Source organism: Aedes albopictus, chromosome 3, assembly GCF_035046485.1.
Source record: "Aedes albopictus strain Foshan chromosome 3, AalbF5, whole genome shotgun sequence".
Lineage (NCBI taxonomy): Eukaryota > Metazoa > Arthropoda > Insecta > Diptera > Culicidae > Aedes > Aedes albopictus.
Window position 1 is genome coordinate 39,016,715 of NC_085138.1, and position 24,545 is coordinate 39,041,259.

General features: G+C 45.6%; 1 protein-coding gene across 1 annotated transcript in view; it reads left to right on the forward strand.

Annotated features, from left to right (window-relative positions):
- The window catches only part of LOC109400188 (uncharacterized), a 31,225-nt gene extending 15,357 nt beyond the window's left edge, over positions 1-15,868 (forward strand). Inside the window, exon 2 of the mRNA XM_019673007.3 lies at positions 10,252-15,868. Coding sequence (XP_019528552.3) covers positions 10,444-13,995 — 3,552 coding nt within the window. The 5' untranslated portion in view covers positions 10,252-10,443 and the 3' untranslated portion in view covers positions 13,996-15,868. The remainder of the gene's footprint in view (positions 1-10,251) is intronic.
- The last annotated feature ends 8,677 nt before the right edge of the window (positions 15,869-24,545 follow it).

Here is a 24,545-nt window from a genome sequence, read left to right on the forward strand (position 1 = left end):
ACAGAACCGGCTCGTAATTCATTTTTTCCCGTTCGTCTTCTGTCTTCCTCTGTGATCGCGACGTCCGGACTTGGACAGAGAGGGAATATAGGATTAAGTCAACACTGATTGCGATCGTTTAGTCCAGTTTCAGACCGGGACCGCGCGGACCAAGAAGAGGGACAGTTTTTTTTAGTCGTCTGTTGTGATTTATTCCCGGCGGTTGGGTCGTTCTTCCGAGAACTCGTAAAAATCGGATGGCCTCGGCTGGGCGAAATCGAAAGCCGCGGTGTCGTCGGACATCCGATTGCAACACCGATAGCGCGCTCCCGAAGCTGTCAGAGTCCAGAGTCGTTAAAACGATCCAAATCGATCGAGTTTTTAACTGCACTTTTTTAATTACACATTTTTTGTTTTGCTGAATTCCAAAGAAGGCTCGTAAACCCCGACGACATGTTCGATCTTGTCCGTCAAAATGTGGCTTTGTTTCAAAACTTTGTCAAGTGCGCGCAGTCAGTCAGTCACTTACCCAAGCAGTCCTTGACCTGGACGGTTGTCCAGGTGCTGATGTTTTGCCTACTTCGATCTCAAGAAGCGTCGCCGCCGCCATGACGCCACACAAGCATTTTTCACCAGCTCATCTCTCAAAACTGCTGAGACGATTAGTGCGCTGAGCGCGGTCCGCAGTAGAAGAAAAAAAAACGACAGATGTTTCAATCGCCAAGATGATGTTGCCGATGATGCGATGACGCCGCCATGATGGAGCGGGTTGACGATCTGCAAAAATAGACGAAAAAACGACGCGATGAGAAACGGTAAAAAATCAACGCCGTTCATCGGTACAACACAAATTGATCGCCAAACAGTCAAACGCTAATGACAAATGATTGATTTGTCCCTCAACTGACTTCGGCGGCCTCCTCACAGACACACACACGCAACGCCGAACCGGCAGCGGCAAACGCGACGATCATCAGATCGACAATTCGTCGGCAGCCCCCGCATTGCGGCGTTGTTCTGTTGCAATGACTATTTAAATTAATTAGGCCCAAAATTTGCGCTCAGCTAATGTCACGTTCGGGTCGAAAATTGCCGACCATCAACGACCGAACCGGTACAGTTCTCGATCCCGATTCGACGGCCTGTCGTCAAATGTCACTGCCATCGCGAAGGGCCGCGGTAATCGAAGTTCTACGCCGACATTTGCGCGACCGCACGCTTCGTAGTCATAGCAAGCGGCGCATCTTTCACGGTACCTGTCATTACGCCTCCATTTTTTGACACAATCGCATTGTGGTCGCCGCACTTTCAAAATGTCGGTAAATTTGACGAATCGGGGGTCACGGCAATTGAAGAAAAAACAGTTATTGCGGACACACACGCACACAATAGCTCACCGATTCGGCTTCAATTGAGAGACGTGTACTTACCAAACAAAAGAAAGAAAAACATGCCCCGAACGCAACGATGAATGATAGATTTTTATAAATGATCGTAAATTACCGACGCAGCAGCCCGTGCTCTGACACGCAGAGCGCGTCCATCTTTAACGATCACCCGAATCCAATCGATCGATCGAGTGCGCTACACGGAGTCGCGGCGCCAAAAGAAACGCTCGAGGTTTTATCATTTATCTAATATGTGAAATTAGTTTTTCCCTTTTTTCCATGTGGCCCAACCCGACAGAGTTTATCATTTGGCGGCCGAGTGGGCAGTGTTGCCAGGTATTTTCTATATTTATATCTTTTAGCCTTGTTCAATAACTCCAATCCAACCTTATCGAAGCCAAGCGATGCCCAAAAAAGACTTACATCCTTACCACAGACAAACAGACGTAACTCTTGGAGGAAATTTATCAAAAACTTTTGCCCGGTGTTATTTTTATGAGCACACTGCCACCTGTTGGTAGAACCGCGCGCGACACTGTCGGCCATGATGGATTTCGATTTGACGTTTTGCTGACACGCACACTACTACACAAATTGCCTGTAATTTTCGTTTGCATCATTCAGCAACGTGTACACTGGCTAACGTCAAAGCGATCGAACACTAGCGCATCTGGTGGAACAATCGCGCAAATCAAAAGAAATTTAAATTGATCGTTAAATGCTTGAGCCAAGCCCTTTTGAAGAGTGTTACGTCTGTTTGTCTGTGTCCTTACATTCTTCAGATATCCAAATTTAATGATAAAAAAACCTCTCCATCTGGCAACCGTACCGGAGCCAGGGTGTGATCGCGAAAGAAAGCGCGTCCGCAAACGCAAACAGTAATCACGACATCTGTTATTGAAAGTTGCGCTCGTTCGCTTCTATCTCCTCCACCTTCTCCGCCCGCAACACCACCACCAACACTGACTGTGATGCGGGCGCACTTAATTGTTACTCATCATAGGAGGCGCTCGCTGTTGTAATGGAGGCGGCGCTTCGGCCTTCGCAAATCCGCCGCCGCCTTCCTCACCTACGCCGCCACTTTCTTTGCTAATTGTTTAGCGCCCCTCGTGTCGCTCCATTGCACTGTCGCACCCTTCTCCGTCCCCAGTCCAATCTTTGTAAACAAAACAATTTTCGGCATGCCCACGCGCGCTCTCCTCCTGTCATCCAGTGACACACCGAGAGCCAAAAGCGAAAATTAAAAGCCGCATTAAGTTCAAATTGCCCATAATTGGGAATCCTCCAGACGTGGTCCATTCCGTCGTCGTCTTCATCGTCGCGCAACTTCTAGCGTTCGTTTGGGTTCGTGATACGAACGAATTTCTTTCCAACTTTATTAGAAAACTAGTCAAAAACTGCTCAGCGAACACTATTCCATCACAACACACACTCGACTTTGATTTTCCACTCGCTTGCTTCGATCGGCGGTGGTGGGAGAATAAACGCGAAAAAAAAAGAAAACAACTAACAAAACACACGAAATAATACTAATGAAGCGTCGTCGTCGTCGCCTACTGACTGCCGTCGCGCCACCGGGGCCAAACAGCGATGAACTGTCAAACTGACAACTGAATGCGCGGCAGTGGACGAGGGGGCTACCGCGCTGCGAAGAATCGCTTTATAATGAGCCCGTGCGCTTGCATGTGAAGTGCTTTTTAATAAACTTAATACCTGTTTAGATTTTTCGGCCTTTGGGGATTTGTTTTTTTCGTTCGAAGCGACGGGAGACGTAAACAGAAATTTCCTGATGGGCTCGGAGCGATTTCTTTTTTCATCGAGTGTTTTCGCACGCAAGTCGTCGCCAATTGAAAGCGAAAACGAAGGGCCAAAAAGTCCAAGGGCGAATCGGCCGAATTTGCATACGCTTCGAACGCACCATCATCGATCGCCGTGTTGTTTTGGGGGATAAATCATGCTCGTAAATTGACGACAATTGACGGAGACGAATCGTGTTTGTCATCGATTCTAATGGTGGCGATGAGCGGCCAGAAGACTCGAGTTGAGGGACAAAAAACGAATGTACAACCGGAAATGAGTAAGATATAAGTCCCCTTCGCTACCTTTACGTTTCGGTGGTAGAGCTAGTTCTCGTCTCGGATTTTAAGTACATCACATTAGGGCAATTATCCGGCTGTTGTCTTAGCGCGACCAGAGCAGGAGAACCTGCTACGCTGCTGCTGCTAGAACAATCACGTCTCGGTAATTGTCGAAACGACGAGGGGCACATCTGCTTTTCGTTTCCCATCAGCGACCAAGACGACGAAGAGGAGGACAATTTTTTGGAGATCTCTGCTGGTGCCTTCGTTCTTGTCGCCGTCGCTAATCGCCTGGGAAGAGGGGCAATCAAATTATACGTAATTTTCCCTTGTTTTAGGCCCATAACCTTGAGCAGGCCGTTCTCGGAGTCTGGATTTTGTTCTTTCGATGGCGATAAAACGCATAACCTTTCAGAAAAAGCATTTTTCTCGAAGCAGATTATCGCTGATCTGATTTATGGGAGAAGATGACACTTAATTAGAGGTTAGTTTCGGATGCGTCGTCTCCAAGGCAACCGACGCCGACGAGGGGTACAACAGCTGTCAACTGTCATCGCGCGCAGCGCACAGTCGAAGAAAACAGTCAGTATCGCGAAACCCAATCCCACCCGATAGATGTCAATGTTTGATTTATGACAGGTTTTGAGTGCGCTAAACAAAGCCAAAACTGTCGCGGCGGCCGAAAAAGGTTCTCGACCCACAAAAATCTAATCTAAATTTATAGCAATTCGAGGAAAACTTGGCGCGACTCCTTCGATGGCGGCGCCGAAGTTGCGGGGTGTCATCGACAGCGAGCTGTCACCCGAATTGGCACAAGAAGGAGAGGAGAAAATGTGTCGAAAATTAATAAATTAGAAAATTATATTTTTAGTGCTGCCTTCCGTCGCGTCCCGCGACCCGACCGGCTCCGATTGTTGTATTGTTATTTGTCATAAAAAGTTTGTCGGCATAAGAATCGCGCTCTTCTACAAAGTGTCAAATTTGTTCAGACAGTATCCTATCCCCCACCGCCGTGAAGCGCTTGGCGACCTCAACGAAGCAGACACAATTGCTGAAGACGAACCAACTGGGGCTGCCCTGCTTAATTGTGATGTAAATTGTTTACCCCGCCGTCACCTGCTTTTCCGAAAAGGATGTCAATTCCATGATTTACGATCGATTTCCGAAAAGAAAGCAGAAAAAGAGTGCTCACTTAAGAACTGTCAAAGCCGAGGGGTTGCCCACTAGTCCAATTCTACTTATTCCCCATCGTCGCAGGTTGCTAGATCGTCGTCCGCAAGACAGAAGCACTCTTCCCGTCACCTACTTGGACCAGAGGAATACATTAAAAATTAATTTAAAAGCTATTGATATGTTGATTAAACATGATTAGGCTAGAGTTTATGGTGCGGCTGCAAGGGGTATTTCCGTCTCAGCGCGGCGTTTGACACTTTTAAACTGCTGGTCTCGGGTCCGATTTTATTGATTCCTTTCCACTCCAATCGTTTCAGCTCATCGGCCGTAGTTTTCGCTTCGACAGCAGCTAGACATGGACGATGGACAGACAGCAGCGCCGCGATCCAGCCTACCTAGAGGGTAAGCTCGCGAAGAGCACTCGTAAAGGCCATAAAACGGTTTTCAACCGAGGCAACGGCAGCAGCGAAACAAAAAACGGCTGTGATTGATACTTTTTACTGCTTCTTTTCCTGGTCCGAAGCTTAAGCCGTTCAACGGCAGCAGTAGTCTATCGATGGTAATCGAAGATCGTCACTCGCGGTGGCTTCTGGGCGACTTTCGGGTGGCAGCGCACAATAGCTGTCAAAATAGATCCAATTACAATAAATGTCAACTCGCGGAAGATTTCGTCTTCTAGCCTTTTTTGTGGGTCGTACCACTCCCGCTGGCTTGTCCTGTGACGAGTGGATTCGTGATCTGTCTGTCAATCGAAGAGGAAGGAAAAGGAGTTGAAAATCATTAGCAAAGTCTTCGCTTTTATTGCTTTATGGCGATGAATTTTGAACTGTCCATCAAAGCGCGTCACGCGTGACCATGACCGTCTCGATCGAAGCCCTCTCGCACTCTCCAATCGATCGAAGCACACATACAGTCGCATGTACACATACACGCCATCGGCTTCAGTTCGGATAATGAGCGAGCATGAAGTAATGATCCTACTAAGAGCAAAGAAAAACGGTGATCGCACAACCAGAAACAGGTTCCACGCTGCCAATGTCTTACCCCCCGAAGCCTGATTTTTACGAGCTCCGAGAAGCTTATGCTTCGAGGCTCCCTCGCCGGCCAGAGTGAGCAATAACAAATAATAATCATCATTCGGAATCTGATGCTACGGCGAATGAAAAAAAGTTGCAACTGCCTCCTGTTGTTGCGGTTGTTGCACTGTCTTGCCCCTCGTCGAACTCGATGACAGCAGCCAGCATCTCGCACAGCACAGCGACATCTTTCGGGCGGTCATTCGCACGTGTCACGCACCAGAGCAACTGTCATTATACAGCACAGCATCGCCTCGGAACTGGTTCCACGGTAATTACAGGCTAACACACTCACTCAATATCGATGATGACATGCGACACATTGGCAGAAGAGAGGACTTGTCAACCTCGCCGATGGATGCCCGGCGCGGCGGAAAAGCAGTCACATCATTTTTATTAATAGCCACTCAATCAGCGGTGCCATTTCTTGCGCGCACGATCCATTTGCGGACACACGGAACGGGTTCGTGTTCTAGAGTCATATTCCCTGGTCCAGTGTCCCACCCCTCCCGACCGAACCAACCAGCAACGTCTCGGTTCTTTATGATTATGATTGCTGCCAGCCGAGGACCCGTTTGTCGATATGAAGAAAAATGATTTACTTTTAAATGTCATTGCACACATCATCGCAGGCAAGGTTTCGTTTTCCTCTTGCACCTCTTTGTTTACTTCTCTCTCGCTGTCCAGTGTCCTACCCCTCACGGCGCGACTGAAGCGAAGGTTAATCTCGAAATAATTGAACGACCCTTTTCCGCGGCGATCGTCACAGCAGGCGGGAGTGGAACTGTCGCGCACCGGTCTCCGGTCTCAAATGTCAGATTGCTCCACGCTAATGACAACCACCAAATTGACAGATCGACAAGCTAAACCCAAATGCCGCCGCCTCGATGGCTGCCACTTACCATGTGAAATTATCATTATCATTATTATCATTATTGTCGTACAATGTTTCCACCGTATGCAAATTATCACTTCGGCTGCAGCGGCACAGTTCAATTATCTATTTGTCATATCAATTATTTCCACTTTGCACGCTTCCCTCTTCCGTCCTACTGGAAAAAGTGCCGCTGCACTGCAGTTGACGGCGGGCGACGAAGAATGTGTGACAAATTCGATTTCAACATCAGCGGCGGCACTTCACTTTCAATCTGGCGGCAACCTGCGCGAGAATCAATGAACCGCGGCAAATTCCCGCCAATGGAAAGTGAAGAAACAAGTGCAGTCATGCAACCGCTGTCACACTAATTTGACAGCGCGCGCGCTGCACTCACCTCCAACCGGTGTCATTGGACGGGCCTTAACCTCTCTGAACCGCGCGCTTGGCACCCATGATGGCGCTGGTGATGCTCCAAAGAATTCACGTTCTTTCGCACCCATCTCGCGGCTATGATTTATTTGTGAGAATCAACGCGAGATGCTAATTAGCCATAAATACGTGTGAACTGCGCCATTGTGTCGCACCCCTCGCCTGCCCCGCCCCGCAGCTGGAACAATAAAAAGCGTTCTCTCATCGTGCATCAGTGCGATCACTGACGTGGCGACACGAGATGATGATGATGATGATCATATCGATGCTTAAACAATTACCTGTGCACACACAAACGAACGTGGAGGTAAGCAGGTGCTAATCACCCCTGCTCTCCTCCAAGATGGCGTCACATGACAAGTCACCGTACTTTGACAGCTCCACCTAATCAGCTTTCTCCGGCGAAAATCAGTGAAACAAAGCCTGCCATGACGATGTTTACTCAATCGCCGCCTGCTCCGTTTAAACGGGTTAGAGCGCGCCGCCGTATCCTTGCCGACGGGCGAATGCAATTATTTCTCATTACTTATTCGCCTTCTCCAAACATCACGCTCATGTTGCTGCCACCAGGCTGCCGCCGTGCTTGTTGAGCTGAGTGCCAGCCGCCGAAGGGGCAGAAAAAGGCCGATTCCGTGTGCAGCCACCACCTCGCCTCCTCTGATCGATTACACTCATTTTCGTTTTAATTTAGCTACTCGGCCCTACTACTACTTCAGAAACAACGACCGGGGCCCAACTCGACAGGCAAAAATCGAATAAATATTTAATTTAATCTCATTTCTCTTCATTTACCTTTGCACGGGCCAAACGGCTTGCGAACTCCAGCCGAAACCTTAATAGTTTCATTCAATTAGATTCCTCTATATATTTCCTGGCAGCAAAACAGAAGTCCCGGGAGACATAACCCTTTGCTTGCCTACCGTTTCCTTAATTTACGACGTTCCTCAACGAGGAGCGGCTAAATCAATAGCCCCTAGGAATGCAGCCGATTACTGGATTATACCTGAAGAAAAGACAAACGTCATCTATTATTTACAACGGCACCGAAACGCCATCTACGGCACAGCAGCCGTACTAGTTGGCAGCAGTTTGCTTTGTTTATTCAAACTGCCGACGGAAGCGCGTCATAAACATAACCTCATTCTGTCGGCGTCCCTTTCGCCCGATTGCAGCAGCCGTCACCGTGTCGTTAAGTCATCGTCATCGGTTGATCAGTTTAAAACAAACAGCCCTAGTCGCTCTGCAAGAATGACATTCCATTTACGCCCCGGTTTGCGACGGCGACGGACATCTAAATCACATTAACGCTTCAATCAATCAAATTTCCTGCTATTCGCCCACGGGGGTGATCACTGTAATAATATTAATAAATTTTAAATATTTTTATTTATATTCCATAAATATGAATGCTATAAAATGTTCGACACTGAACTAAAATATAATTCAGTAATCACAGCAATCACTGAAATCCCACATTTTTTCAATTGTTTGTGTCTGTCAATCGAAATCGAAAGTTCTTATAATTATTATTCATATCCATAATTTGATTTTATTCCAATTTTTTTTTTATTCTAGGGTAAAGATATTGATAATCTTGAGGTTGGAATCTCCATAAGTGCTGCTTGTAATCTCCCGAAATTGTACCTTAGACCCTCTCTCGGATTCTATAAAGGTTCCACCGAGTTGAACAATGGACGTAGAATCTCAAGGAATGTTACCTTATGGGGCAAGATTAATGCATAAAATAATAAAGCTAATGTTAGTAAGGGATACAAAAAAGTATTTAATTCTTTTCGGATTATGCTACGAGAAAAGCGATGTGTGAATCAACGTTATTTATGCGATTGGTTTTGGTCGATTTTTCTGTTCAGTTATACGGTTATACCCTTCAACTAGGTAGATTGATTGACGTAATTGCTCTTTCAGCATTGTAAAGCGAAATTGCACGGATACTTCAGGGAGCCTGCCTAGAGCCTACATCAGTGGGGGGAGTTCTATGTCCGACAACTGGTCTTAAGGTTTGAACAGCCCAACAAACAGCCTCTATCGGTTACAGCATACTGTACGTTCATAATTGCTAGACCGCTGCAAAGACGCGGTACTAAAAAGTCCTTGATAAATTGGCCTGAGAAGCAATCACATTGCTTGTCCGTCCTTCAATTTTTACATAGAGATGATCTTATGGCTTGAATTCAATAGATTAGCAGCCCTTCTGCCGAATTCAAACCTGCGAGAGAAATAGCATGGTTTCTAACTGACACTTTTCAATTTCAGGATTCAAGGAGGCAATTTATGCGCTATTTTATTCATATCCTGAGGCTCTGTTATGTTTGATGCGCTTGCTGGAAAAAAGAAAGATAATGAAAACTTAGGTGAAAACTTTAAATTTCTGGCTATAGGGCACTGCACTGTTTTGATTTTGTATGGGATTTTGACGTTTCTTGGCCTTGTTGTTTACAAAATTTCTGTAAGAGTGAAAGAGAAGGGGAGAATTTCATGCAGTTCCCTATTGAAATTATATTTTTTTGTTGACAGCCAAATAAACAAATTGGGATTAGACATTGTCAAAGATTGCTAAGACCAAAATTTCAGTTCAAGTACAATTTTATAGCATTAGAACGGAGCTATAAATATTAAATATATTTAATCGTATGCATACCCATATTAAATAATATTTTTGAAGTGATCACCCCCGTGTATTCGCCGGTCGTCACTGCCGAGGAAAGCGCTGTTTATTTTCATTCTATTGAAAATATCAATTTAATTTGTCTTATCTTTATGGAACCTGGTCGCACTATGGTGGCCACACGCTCCCAAAAGTCACCATCATAAACCCAGAAATCCATTTCCGTCTTTCCGCGCCACGCCGGATTGTATACAAATAAAACTGACAGGAAAACCAGCGGAGATGACATTCTGAAATGTTTACCTTTTCTTTTTTCCCATGAAATTTGTCGTTTTCGAACGAATGACGAAAAAGTCAAACACTGACTGGATCGAAGCCAAACAATTAATCGAAAAAATAGATTGAATCACGAAACGAAAACATGTGTTTGATCCGGAGGAAAATTTCTCTGCCCAAAAATAATCCACGTCAGAAACTGCAACTCATCCCTTATGGCACTCACTCAGCACGATCGGCGGCTAATGCTCTCTGCTTCATTACACACCCTTGCGTGAACAAAAAATGATACTCGTACTTCAGAAAATCTAACGAAGCTTCTTTCTCCGTCCCTCCTTCTCTTCCACAGAGCGATTACAGTCCGCCACATATTAGAAAATACACAAAATCAACACAACATGACACCCATCATCAGTCAGCTGTTGCGCGGCTAGACCGCTAGCCCTTCAAATCCATCGGAACACCCCTCGACCATCGCAGTGGAAAAACACCTCAATCGTCCCGTGAACCGAGAACCCTCGAACAAAACAAGCGCGCCCAAATGGTTATGTCGCCAAGTAGACGACTATCATCGCCAGGAATCGCCACGCATCCGATGAATATGCATTTGAGCTCGCTGCAACACTCCCAGCTGCAATTGCCCTCTCAAATGCATCAAAAGTTGGCCGCCGGACTGACGCCGAATCATATGAGTGGATTCTTCAAAAGCCCGTCCACTTCACCCAGCAGCGCCAATGCTAATATGAGCAACACCAGCTCCAGCAACAACAATAACAACAACAATCACCACAGCAGTAGCAAATCGCAAAGCAACGGTAGCAACAGCACACCCACCAATATGCCGTCGGCAACCGAACTTTCGTCGCACCCGTTGAACCGCCTGCAGTCGATGCAGCCGTTCGACTTTCGCAAACTGAGCGCAGCAGCCGCTGGTTTGAGCGCCTTCACAGCAGGCCTACCACCGCCAAGGCTCAGCCCCGAAGCAGCCGCCGCTCAGCACCACTTCAACCAACAGCAGGCGGCTGCTGCAGCTGCGTACTCTCAGGCAACCGCCAAGCGTCGTGATTCCCAAGCTTCCGACTCGTCGCCAAGCTCACGCGAACACGCCGCCGCCGCTGCCAACTTCATGAATCTCACCATGGGCGGACATGGCCTACCGTTCCCCATCCCTCCACCACCGCCCCCAACCTCGGTCGCCATGTCACTTGCCAACTCACTGAACCACTCGGCAGCTGCCATGGCAGCAGCTGTTTCCGGCAACCCGTTGGCCGCCAGCTTCGTTGCTCAGTCCTTCCCCAATCTGCTGGCCGCATCGGCTGCCCGAGAACAAGCTCGCAGCAAGTCGCCCCACAAAATCCAGCTCAAGTCGGATAAACCCTCCGACAAACCAGACAACGAAAAGAACCATCACCACGGCAGCGGCGAGAACGTTCTAAACCTCAGCCGAGACCTTGCAGCACAACATCTTGCTCGACAAGGTCTACCCGGTCATGTCAGCCGGCTAGCCGCAGGACTTCCTCCAGGTGCTCACCTGAAGAAGCCCCAATCCCCAAGCAAGCGCCAATGGGGAGCCCTCCCACCCAACCTGGGAACGCAATTCGTTAACCCAGCCACCGGCAAGAAACGAGTCCAGTGCAATGTCTGCTTCAAGACCTTTTGTGATAAGGGCGCCCTGAAGATCCACTTCTCGGCTGTTCACCTACGCGAGATGCACAAGTGCACCGTCGAAGGCTGCAGCATGATGTTCAGCTCTCGGCGATCTCGCAACCGTCATAGCGCTAACCCAAACCCAAAACTGCACTCGCCTCATCTCCGGCGAAAGATCTCCCCTCATGACGGGCGCAGTGCTCAGCCCCACCCAATTCTACTTCCCTCAGCAGGAATGCCTCTGCCCAACGGTCTGAACCATCTCCACCCCTTCGCGCCGTTCCCTCTGATGCCACCGGGTGACATGCGCCACCCGTCGCTCTCGGCCCTGGAGTTCAAAGCCAACATGGAAGCTAGCATGCACCGTCGCCTGCAGGAGCAAGAGAAACATCGCGAAAGCCAGCGGCAATCGCTCAGCCCGGAGAACTACCGCTACCGCAGCCCTCTGGGAGGTGACTCCGACAAATATTTATCGCCTGGTGGTCACCATCTCAGCGTCGGCGGTGGCAGCTCGATCGGAAGCCACCTGGATGATGATGACGATGACGACGATGATGATCCTAACGGAATCGTCATCGATGGAAACGACGATGACGATGATATGGAACATGGCTTTGACATGTCCCTCAGCTCCGAATCGGAAGATCTGAAGTCGTACCGTCACTCGCGAACTCCCGATGCAGACTACGACAATGAACGACTAAGTCACCACACCGAACGCGAGGAGGAGCGACGGCAATCGATGGAAGGAGCCGAGGAAAATGAACCACAGGACTTCAGCCTGACCAAGCTGAAGTCGGAAAAGCTGTCGGTCTCGAGCGATGGAGACGACGTAGCTAGCAATGTGGACAGCAATGAAGACTCATCGGTGAACGACTCGCAAGTGGCGCTCATGTCGATCAACAAGCGCAAGCGAAAGAGCATGAATCCTACCAAGTGTGCAATTCCTCCGGAACGCATGACTGCCGAATCCGGTAACATGTCGGATGAGAACGAGGACAAGGAGGGCGAGCGGGAAGATGAAGCCGAGCCCTTGATCAAGAAGATCAAAGTGGAGCAAGAGCAACAGGAGGAGGCAATGTCTTTGGTGAATGATAAACGAGAGAGTTCGGTATCGCCAAAGCCCAACGGAGAGAGCAACCATGTGGAAGATCACGCTGAAAGTGATCGCGAAGAAGAAACACCGGTGAATATCAAGTCAGAGCCAAGTGAGCACCAAGATGAAGCGGAGAATCTGTCGCTGGATCTGTCGAAGAAGCGTTCGACGCCGGACGTCAACGCCAACGAAAAGTTTACCAAATACTCGATAGATGTGAAGCCGGCTTCCGAGCTGATGGAGAATCCCATGTCGCTGGTACGGGCAAAGAAAGAAAGTGAAGCTGATCATGAAGCGGAAGATCTGCGCCGACCAGGATCGGCCGACAGCAAAAAGAGCGGCGAAAGTCTCGATTCCGCCAACACGCTGAGACGGTTGGAGAATTTATCGCACGGTCCGCTGAATGAGATGATGCAGCGCGGTGGATTGCCTCAATTTCCACCACTAAGCTATCTCATGAACGCGGCACCACCGAGTCCTGCACGATCGCGAAGTTCTTCGCCAAACCCTGCCGGAAGTCCACAGCATCAGCAAGACTTGGATTCCGATGACAACGTAGACTACTGTGAAGAGGGTAACTGCTTCAACGATCCCAACGTACCTCTCGACAAAGACCCAAAGAAGTGTTCCGCCTGTGGCCGAATGTTCCAGAACCATTTCGCCGTGAAAGCTCACTATCAGAGCGTGCACCTGAAACTGCTGCACAAGTGCAATATCGATGGCTGTAATGCGGCATTCCCATCCAAGCGAAGCCGCGATCGTCATGCTTCGAACCTGAACCTCCACCGGAAACTGTTGTCCACTAGCTCCGATAGCAGCGAGACTGTTCTTCCGATGGAGAAACAATTCCCCTCATTCCCTGGCCCGCTGCCGACGGAATTCCTAGCTAGACTGTACGCCGACTCGCAGAAGTTCCCCATGAACTTGGAAGCCTTCAAGAACCACCTTCCCAATGCTGGAGCGTACGCCGAACACTTCCTGAACGGAGCGGGCCAACGGTTCCCTCCAGCCGCCGCCAACCCGTTTCTGTTTCCGCCTCTCGGAGGCCTTGGCGGCTTCCCCGGCTTGTCCCAGTTCTCCCACCTTCTGCCGCATCCGTTGAACGGAATCTCATCGCAACTGGCCGGCGGCCGGATGTCCCGCTCGGATTCTCCCATCTCGGCGTGTTCCCCACCAACCTCCAGTAGCAACATTCCATCGCCTCGGTCGCACCATCCGGATCAGCAGGACGATCGACACTCGGCGGCTGCAGCAGCGGCGGCAGCTCTTCTGCACCGAAACCGATCGCCGGCGGCTACTCCTGTCGAAGAAGCCCGCAAGAGTCAGCAGACGCCGGACTCCTTGTCGTGACCGCCAACGCCTACTACTTCGGTCGAATCCACCGGGAACTGGTGAACTCGACTCGGTAATCTAAACTAGGCTTAATTGAGTGCGCAAAGCAATGTTATCTCTTGACGGCTCTTCGCGAGCCATGAAGCAATTTGAGAATAAAAAAATAAAGAAAAACCCATCCGGACGATAGAAATTAATTCAATTTAAAGAAGCGATTGATGGGCCACACCCACACCCTTCTCTCCCCTTCTTCTTGAAAAAAGAAACGTGATCTCGTTTGACTCTCTTTTTTTATTATTTTGTAATTAAACTTATCGCTTAAATTAGGTTTTGTTTATCTGGACTAACTTCAGGAGCGGGCGGCTGAAGGTGACCCATCAAAATAAATCAGCAATCGTCGCCTACTGCTGCTGTTGGGTGAATTGAGGTTAGAGACATAAATCACACTTTACTAAAGTGCCCAGTGATATGTAACTTTAATTAATTACTTTCGACGCTAAACTGAACTTTTGATGAACAACCCATCGGAATTGTCCGCTGTTTCGGTGTTTTAAAGGGAGAAGCGGGACAAAATCTGATTTCGAATTTACTTTTTTACGGTTAAGAATTATAAAGTAGAAGTTTTAGTGAAAAAAAGAAAAACAGAGAGCAAAATCAAGCATTGAATCGCAAAAAGTAGCTTTTGTAAGGCCGTAAGTGTAAGCTTCTCCAGTTCCTAAACAAGAAAAATCTCTGCTATCCTAATTGTGTAATTTATTCCCAAAAAAACCAAGCAACAAACTGATCAACGAAAAATGATATTCATTTTATATGTTTCACAAATAAGTACCTATTTTTTAACGCAAAGTTTATTTCATCAAAACTGTCACCAACACCAAATTCTTCCACGAACTAAATCTAGTATTTAAGTGTGCAAGAGGTCAAACAAATCCTAGCGAGCAAAGAAAACAAAGAAACCTATCGAAGTAGAAAGAAAAATACGGAGAAACTCTCTAGATTAAGCATTCAGTAGAAGCGTAAGTGGAGCAAATCTTTTCATTTTTGTACCTTAACGATTTTTTGAAGGATCGTTGTTCTCCCGCAGAAGGCGAATCACTTGAAAGATAATGCAAGAAAAAGAAATCAATAATAAAATGTGCAATATTTTCGTCCTCTTTTGTGCTCTAGATAAATGATAGTCTGTTAGGGTAATTGTAATAATACGCATAGATACAATACTTTCACAATTTTAGTGGTTAAGACAGCAAGAATACAAAACAATGGTAGAGTTAATCAGTCTAAAACAATGAAAAAAAAACATAAAAATATGATAAACAAGATTTTACTCTCTAGGAAAAACAATGCGATCAAAACAAAACACGAAGCCCCCAAACAATGTACATAGTCTATAAATATTGAACCATTATGGCGTAGATAATTACAACAATTGATATTAAAGGCTAAGAAAACAGCTTCATTCTAAATGAAGCCTCACATCACAAAAACACTCAACTCAAAAACATGTTACACAGTAATGTAAAAAAATAGACAAAACTTATCCATACAAGAAAAAAACTGCAAGTTAAAATATCAAAAATATCAATAATATACGACAAACAACCATTTATCAAAATAAGGTAACCAACGCTGAATTTTCTCCGAGAATAACGCAAACACTCCGGAACGAACTTGTTTACTACTTTGTATCCGTTTTGAAACAACTTGTTGATCGAAAAGCTGTCAAAATTCGCGACATATTTCTATCAGTTTTTATGATAAAAATCCAATTTATATTTATTTTTAATGTGTCACCCCCTCTTAAAACGCTCGCTTGCGAGCGTCAAAAAACCCTCCCGAAAAATGTGAAAATAAATTATTTTTATTATTACAAAAAAAATCAATAAAACCCCACTGTTTTCTTTAAACTCACCCTTTTGTCCGCGCACGACAAACACGATGACAAATGTCCCTTTCGGTGGTTCGTTTTCTCACGCGCAGCAACAGCAGCAGCCCATGCTGCTGCATGGTTTTGCCATGACGACGCGATGGCAGCTAGCGACGATGGTGATTGTTCCGCTTCGCACCTTTCCACCTTGCAACTCCGCCACCACGCGTCTCTCGCGGAAACCTCACACAACTTCATTTTGTCACGCTTGCTTCGTTAGTCGTCTGTCTCGCCCGCCCGTACCCCCTCCTGAATGGTTTGCCCGTTTGCTCTGCTCTGCTTCCGCGTGTGCGATTTTCTTCGAAGCTGCCAACCCCGTCAAGGCCACCTGCTGGCTGGTCTGCGCGCGATCGCGTATGGGTGAGTGAGTGAGTGAGTTTTGTCAGGCGCAGCACCGACAGTAAATACAGTAAGGACACAGAAATGATCGGGACGGTCACTACAGTACCGCACTAGACCGCTATTATTTAAATGTGAGGGTTGCCATCTTCCCAGTCTGTTACCAAAGCACATAGATTTGGGGTTAAGACAAGATTGGCACAATCCTCCAACCAAACCGTTCTCCAACGGTAGAGAGCTATCCTGGCAACGTCCTTGCGACTGCTGAGGATGAGAATGAGAGATGATTGGTTGGATGCATACTGCAGAGAGTATCAAGGGATAGGGCAAAGTTAGTGCGCGCTGCACTGGTATCAAGCAGGATTCCACAGGATATTTAGGGATGTTAAGGACGGTTTAGACGAAAGAAGCCAAGGATCAAGGAGACTGTCACGAAGTGTTCAAGTAGATATAAGGCATTGTCTGGATGGGGCATATGGCTCAGAGGTGATTCAGGAAAGCTTCAGCAGATATATAGGTCGATGAAAAAAGGTTCAGTACAGCCCAGTATGTTCAAAATAAATTAAGGTCCTTTATGAACTCTCGTGAATATAGGCCTCAAGATCTACACGCGTACTTCATCAATAGGTTGTTACATTAATGATGCGGTGCAACATCCTGCAGATCCATGAAGCATTGTTTTATAAAGAACTTATTTCCAAACATGTTCTAGGTCATCCAAAAACTTCCGTGAGTAAAGGCCTTAAGATCTACATGCGTTATTAATTGATTATTGTTACACTACTGATACGGTGCAACATCCTTGTAGGCCATGGAGCGTTATTTTTTAAAGAACCGATTTCCAAGGTGTTGTTGGTTCTACAAGATCTTCCGCTAGTGAAGGCCTTAAGATCTACAAGCGTAACCAATGGATTATTGTTACATTACTGATGCGGTGTAACATCCTACAGATCAATGAAGCATTGTTCTGTAAGAAACTAACTTCCGAAGATGTTCTAGGTAATCCAAGAACTTCCGCGAGTTAAGATCTAATGATCTAAAAGAGAAACCAATGCTTTTTCCTTATTTTGCTGAGTCGGTGTAAGAAACTTTTGGATGTTAATGCCTATAACTCAAAGGGTTTAAAAATAAGACCTAACATCTTTAGATTTGCAAGGAAGTTTATAAGGTGTAAATTTGTTTATTAAATGTGTTGGCCAAAAAGTCAACATGGACCTGTGGGATGTTGCATCACATCAATGACGTAATAACAAACCATTAATCACGCTTGTAGATCTTAAGGTCTATATTCGCGAAATTATTTGGGAGACCTTAAACATCTTTGAAACTCAATTCTAAAAAACTATCTTCCATGGGCATGTGGGATGTTGCATCGCATCAGTAACGTAATAAGAACCCATTGAATACCCTTGTAGATCTCAAGGCCTCTATTTGCGAGAGTACTTGGATGGCCTACAGTCGACTCTCCACAACTCGATACCCAAGGGGCCATCGAGTTATAGAATTATCTGGGAAACGTGATATTCTTGGCCTTTGCAGTCTAATAGAGCTGCGAGAACGATATTGTCTCTACATCCGACGGTTTCGGTAATTTATTTTACCTTTTTCAAGGATTCTAAAATTTTGAAAATTAATTTACAGTTTATGATTTCTGACTCACCCTATTACTTACAGAGGTAATGTTCTCTTGTACGTGTATAGTAATGCTCTACATCGGATAGTCTAGGTGTATGGTTTTCGAGATGGCGCACGTTTCGGCTGTGGACATTATGACATCTTAGATATATTTTTGTCTGTTTTAGCTATTTCCTACTTACTGCATGTGTCGTGAAATTTTTGCGAGCTACTGTATCGTGGGAGGCTTTTTGCTATAAAAATCTAGCTTTTTGACTCGCGTTTTTTGCTATAACCGCACTGTTTTATCGCCTACGCTTTTGACCTACACAGTTTGTGACAGTTTTCGCTAACTTTTGCTTGAGTATGTGTTAGTGGTGAACCATCTGGAATTACGTGTTGTTGTGTGAGTGTGTTAATGTGTATCATGCCTATTTCGTGTTCTGTTTATATTACCTATTTCGTGAATTATTCCTGCGTAGATTGCATGTAGGCCGTCAGTGTCTGTTCTTTTGTTTACACAATTTTTGTTACTTGCTATATGGCCCATCTCGAGAAACTGTAGCACAGACAAACAGACATACTACTTAGAAGAAAATTGCTTCAAAAACATCGTTTGGCATCTCACTAGCACCCTCTATAATGCTCAATCCGAAACATTAATTTGCAGGTGTTGTTTCCCTCGGCTCGATGTAACAATTTTGCAGGTGACGACACCCCCGAGGCGTCATCCATTCATAAAACATGAATGAAGGTTCATGATTGAGTCATTTTATGTAAACATTGATCGGCGTCGCGTTCATTTCTCTGCAAAATTGAGGCACAGCAGCGCCACCATGACACATGCGAGCACAGTCCGAACCACACTATATTTTCAAAATGACCGTTAAATCGTGCGATGATTTAGATTTGAGTAGTATGTCTGTTTGTCTGTGACTGTAGTGTGTGTGTGTGTGTTTACATTTTTGTCTAATATTTTCACTTTTTTTAGATCAAATCGATGTTGTTTGTTGATGCTGTGGTTCATCAGTGCAGTTTTCTCGCCTAGAGCAACAATTTGTGGGTCGTTTGCATCGCAGTTCCAGCAGTTTTTCCAGAGTGTTATAATGTGGTTGGTGTCCATATATTCTTGTTTTTAGGCGGTTGGTTGTCATTCCAACGTACATAGCTTCACAGTTGCTGCATGGGATGATGTAGACGACATTACTCTGTTGCTCTGGTGGGACTGGATCTTTCACCATGGTGAAGAGCTCCCTGGTTGATCGAATGTTGTATTTTGCAAGTCGTATGCTGCCGTAATCTCGCTGTAGAACCCTGTCGATTCTGCTCGACAAGTGTGTTATGTATGGAATGCGACGGTACAGACTTATCTGTCTGCTGGACACCGCCGGAAAACTGTTGGAACCAATCATTCTGTCGAGGCTGATGATTTATACCGATGACTCTGGTCTCTCGGATAACCAGTTCGGCTTCCGGAAGGGTCGATCGACGGTGGACGCTATTAGGGCTGTAACCAAAACGGCCGAGATAGCGCTCCAAAAGAAGCGAACAGGAATCCGCTATTGCGCGGTCGTCACACTGGACGTTAAGAATGCGTTCAACAGCGTCAGGTGGACCGCCATTGAATGCGAAATACACCACCTAGGAGTCCCGGTTAGCCTATGCCGGATATTGGAGAGCTACTTCCAGAATAGGGTGCTAATCTATGACACCGAGGAAGGCGAGAGGAGCTACAACATCACCGCGGGGGTACCGCAGGGGTCCATCTTGGGCCCGGTACTATGGAACGCGGCGTATGATGGCGTATTGAGGCTCAAACTTCCACCGGGCGTAAAGCTGGTCGGCTTCGCCGATGATATTACCCTCGTGGTATACGGCGAGTCGATAGAGGAAGTGGAACTGACAGCAACTCACGCAATTGGCATAGTGGAGGACTGGATGAGGTCGAGACATTTCAGGCCAAACATGTCTAAAGGTTCCATCTGCAGAAGAGAGGCTCTCTTTGGTTTCGCTCTCTTTCGTTAATATCTCAGCTGTTTATTTGTATTATGATTGTCTCCTTGCATTGAACGATGATCAAAACAATCGTCTTTTGATTTGCACTGCAAAAATAATTGAAAAGTGTACCATTACATTGCAATAATTGAAAGAGAAAGTGAACAAAGAGATCCTCTCAAATGCAGATAGGACCTATTGAAATGTTTGGCTTGATTTGGCACTCGCGCACCACAAAACGGTGGTGGTGGTGGTAAACAACCGCAAGTCTGAACAGCAGGCAGTGGTCACCACAGGTGGATGCACGATCAACTCTAAGCGCTCACTGAAGCAATTGGGGGTCATGATCGACGATAAGCTGAAATTCGGAAGCCACGTAGAATATGCCTGCAAAAGGGCAAGCATGGCGATAATGGCATTGTCAAAGATAATGTCAAACAGCTCGGCAATAGTCTCGAGTAAGCGTAAGCTGCTCGCGGCAGTAGCGGTCTCCATACTACGGTATGGCGCCGCTGCATGGTCGAAGGCGCTAGTGGTTAACCGAAACGTGAAACGACTTGAGAGTACCCACAGGCTGATGTGCCTTAGGGTGGTGAGCGCATACCGCACGGTCTCAAAGGACGCGGTATGTGTGCTAGCGGGCATGATGCCCATAGCTTTAGTGGTGGCAGAGGATGAAGAATGTTTCGAGCGACGCGGCGTAAGAGGCGCGAGGCGTATCGCCAGAACCTCGTCTATGCTGAAGTGGCAGAGGGAATGGGATTCCTCCAGCAAGGGTAGATGGACACATAGGCTCATACCGAGCGTGTCCAAGTCGACGAGCAGGCCCCATGGCGAGGTGAATTTCCACTTGACTCAATTTCTGTCAGGCCATGGGTGCTTTAGGTGGTATCTGCACAGATTCGGACACGCAGGCTCCCCCGCATGTCCGGAGTGTGCAGACTGCGACGAGACCGCGGAGCATGTGCGCTTCGAATGTCCACGTTTCGTGGAGCAAAGGTCGAGTATGCAGGAGGTATGCGGTAGAGATATTACGCCTGACAACATTGTTGAAAGGATGTGTATGGGGGCGGACAAGTAGGACTCCGTTACTTCCACGGTTTCTCGAATCGTACTTGAACTACAGAGTAAATGGCGAGCCGAACAACAGCTTGTTGAGTTGGCCCCCCTTCCCCATCCAGAAGCTTGAGTTCAATGGGTAGCAGTGAATCAAAATTCAACCATCGCGCAACAATAACGACAATGTCGCAACTTGAATTTGTTGCGACATTCTTCCCAATGCGACATAGGTTTGTCCCAACTTGAACAAAATAGGACAAAGATCGTGCACCACGAGTTTAGAGATTTTTAAGACTTGCATTGTGATTTTCGAGCGGTAACTTCGAGTCGGTAAACACTGCAATGATGCTGAAGATGTATCATCAAAAAGTTTCGATTTTAGATTGGTAATAATTGATTATTCACGAGTTGAAAAGTACGCAACAAATTCAAGTTCCGTTTTGTCTGCAACAAAATTTTTCGAGATCATGTCATTATCTAGAAAAAAGAGTAATCGCCGGGCCTTCTTTGTTGCTTGTTTTGTGCCTCTTTTGTCTGACAATTCTCTTCACTGATGGGTAGTCTAAGTACTAGCCAGGACCCGAGCCTCCAGGGGAGAGTGAACAACTTAAGGCGGTAACTGGTGGAACGCTTACTATTAGAGTGTACTCATGTACGGTCCCCCCCTTCTCGAAGTCATCCCTAACGGGCGTACCGCGAAGGTAAGGAAGAGAGAGAATGAGTTTTTAGTGGGTCGATCCCCACATCACCTCTTGGGTATCTGTTGCAGATTTTCTCATTCTATAAAAAAAAATGTACTCACTGAAATAAGCACCTATCCATAAACTTTGACCAGACTTTAGCGAAAATTTTGTAGGAGGGTGTGGGGTGGCCGAAAATGAGAACGTTAAACAATATGTGCAAATTCATGATTTCGCCTTCCTATGTATCTTCCCAAATTTAGGTATGTCCCCCGTTGAAGCTCTGATCATCACTTTATGTCACTTTATGCTTCTGTGAAATTCCTTAGGAGATTTCCTTAGAGGTTCAGGGCAACGACAGTCTTAACAAAAGTTGAAATGTTCTTCGTCTTTTACATAGGTTCATAAAACATGTCCTTTTCAGTCGTTTCTATCCGTAACAAGACGGCACTCTGTCGCTGTCAGTTCTGTAAACTCAGCAAGTCCTTCCAAAGTCCTTCTGCACGCCGTTACTTGTAAGCTATCAACTGGCACGCCATATTGACGCTACTTCCTCCTTGAAGAATGACACGCTCAAGCCCAATCCTACAAACTGTCACTCGTACCCATTCGGTTCAAAAGACGTCCGATTTGTTCTTCATTAAAAACGACGACGGACGACGGGCCGAAGAAACGGAATCACAGAACGAATCAAACAGCGGCGCCGCTTTTGTGTGACAGCCTCAAGACTTCCAATCAATCCCTCGGAGAAACGGCATTTTTTCCTCGTTTCATATTTTTATTTCTTTGTTATAATCGAATGTCTTCCTTTTCTTAGAGGGACGCAACCCTTCCTCGCCGGTGTTTTTTTTTCGCGCTTTTTCTTTATTACCGAGGAAGCATCCTCGAAGGAACGGCAAATCCATCAACTGGCACGAAATCCGAGCGACAACACGGAGCGCAATAAAAGACTGTCGTCCTCGGCTCTCAGTCAACATCAGCAGCAGCGTGATCGTCATCATTTTATGTAGCATAGGTATTGGCCGGGCCGAACAACCAAGCTGAAAGCTGTCAAGTGTCATGTCCCGCCGCTTCGCCATGCCTTCCATCGTCACAAATGGAGGCATGTTTCGGGGGGAAATTATTTGTGTAAATACCTTACATAGTTGAACAGATGACGTTTCAGGAATTTGTACGCAGCGTGAAGGTGACACTTATTCTCAATGATCGATGAATCGATATGGACCAGTAGGTCTGTGCCAAAAAGGGAGAGAAAAAAAAAATGATCGATGAAACAACATTGGGTTATTTGAATGCCGCTGCTTTCGGGCTAGGCTAGAGCACGGTGTACAACATTTAGAAGGTGATACCTTCCGGAAATCTGACAGTTTTTTGATAACGTAATTCAAATCGTTCAGAGGCAATCTAGTACTCCCCATCAATTTGATCATGTGAAGAACGATTAGAATAACGTCACATGTTTACATCCAAAATCTATTTTTACTTAGGTTACTAGCCTGCCTTGTGATATTTATGCCGTGGGCTAGAGTATTGTCAGTATTTTTCATCTTATTTTTTTTAACTTTAGAGTAAAGTGGGGTAAAAGTTCGTGTATGGCAAAAGTTTCTTTTGAAGTTTTTGAGCTCAATTCAAATTATTTCTTTCGGGTGTCAAGGTTGTTCGAACCCGTTTTGAAAAAGAGTCTTTCAATCCAAAAATTATGAAAATTGATCAATATTTCGAAAAGTTATGACAAAATGCTGGTTTTTGATCAAAAAATTGTATCATGCGATTATCCTTCCAACGCATGGAATGGAATTGTAATGAAATCGAATTCAATATTTTATTTCGGGGCGTAACTAGGTATATTTTAAAGATGCTTTAGCATGTACAACTTTTTGCAAAAAAGATTTGGAAATCATATTTTACACATAGTGGGGCAAAAGTTTGAGTCATGTGGCAACTTTATGTATAAACCTAAAATTCTGCAAAATGTACATTTTATCTCTAAGAGTGATGGAATTAGTGAGAAAATTCGATTAAAGTTGAAAAAAAATGTGGTTTCATCTGAATTTGGCGGAAAACTACTAATTTTTGGTGTAGTAAATTTAACCCTGATTTGGGTAAAATCCAGATCGGATTTTAAAGTGTATTCCAGTTCTAACATTAAATATTAAGTGGTTTCAGGTATTCCTATTACCAAAGTGTTAAAATAGTGTGCTACGGTTAGCGAAATTCCACAAACACTAGATTCGAACTTTTGCCCCAGTAGTGGGGCAAGAGTTCGAATAAAACACACACATACAAAAAGTGTTGTAACTCAAAATTGAAAAGACGTTTGGCGTAACTTTGTTCAGCAAAATTTTAGCTAATGGATGGTAGAATCACGCCACGGTATTTATTTATTTTTATCTGCTGCGATTTTTTGAAATAGTTTGATTTTTCAACTAGGGTCGAACTTTTGCCCCACCTTACTCTAACTAGAGCAGAGCTTGCTTCACAGCTTGTTCCATGAGCTTAAACAAGCTGTACCCGGCAAACTTTGTATTGCCTACTGCGTTTTTTGACGTTTCGAGTTTCTAGCTAAGACCAAGTCCTGGGTTAAAATGTATGGAAGATCGATTTTCAAAAAGTCTCATTTTTTTCATGTTTTTTGCCTCATAAACCTTCCTTAGGCGAAAACTAACAGAACAAAACTAAGATGACGAAAATCGGACCTTCCGTTCACAAGTTATGCGCGGTCCCACGTATGCCACTGCATTTTTATAGATATAGAAGATAGATCCAAAATTGGACAATATTCAACTTTTTTCAGCTCAATGTTCTAGTTTTCACGTGAAAATGATATAATCCGGGTTAATATTTTTCGAACTTCATTAATTTTGAGAGGCCTTTCCCTCCCAACTACGTCACTCTTCTTTTTTGCTGGACTTTATAGATTTTTTTTTTCGAAAAATCCGTTAAGCATTCTCTCAAAC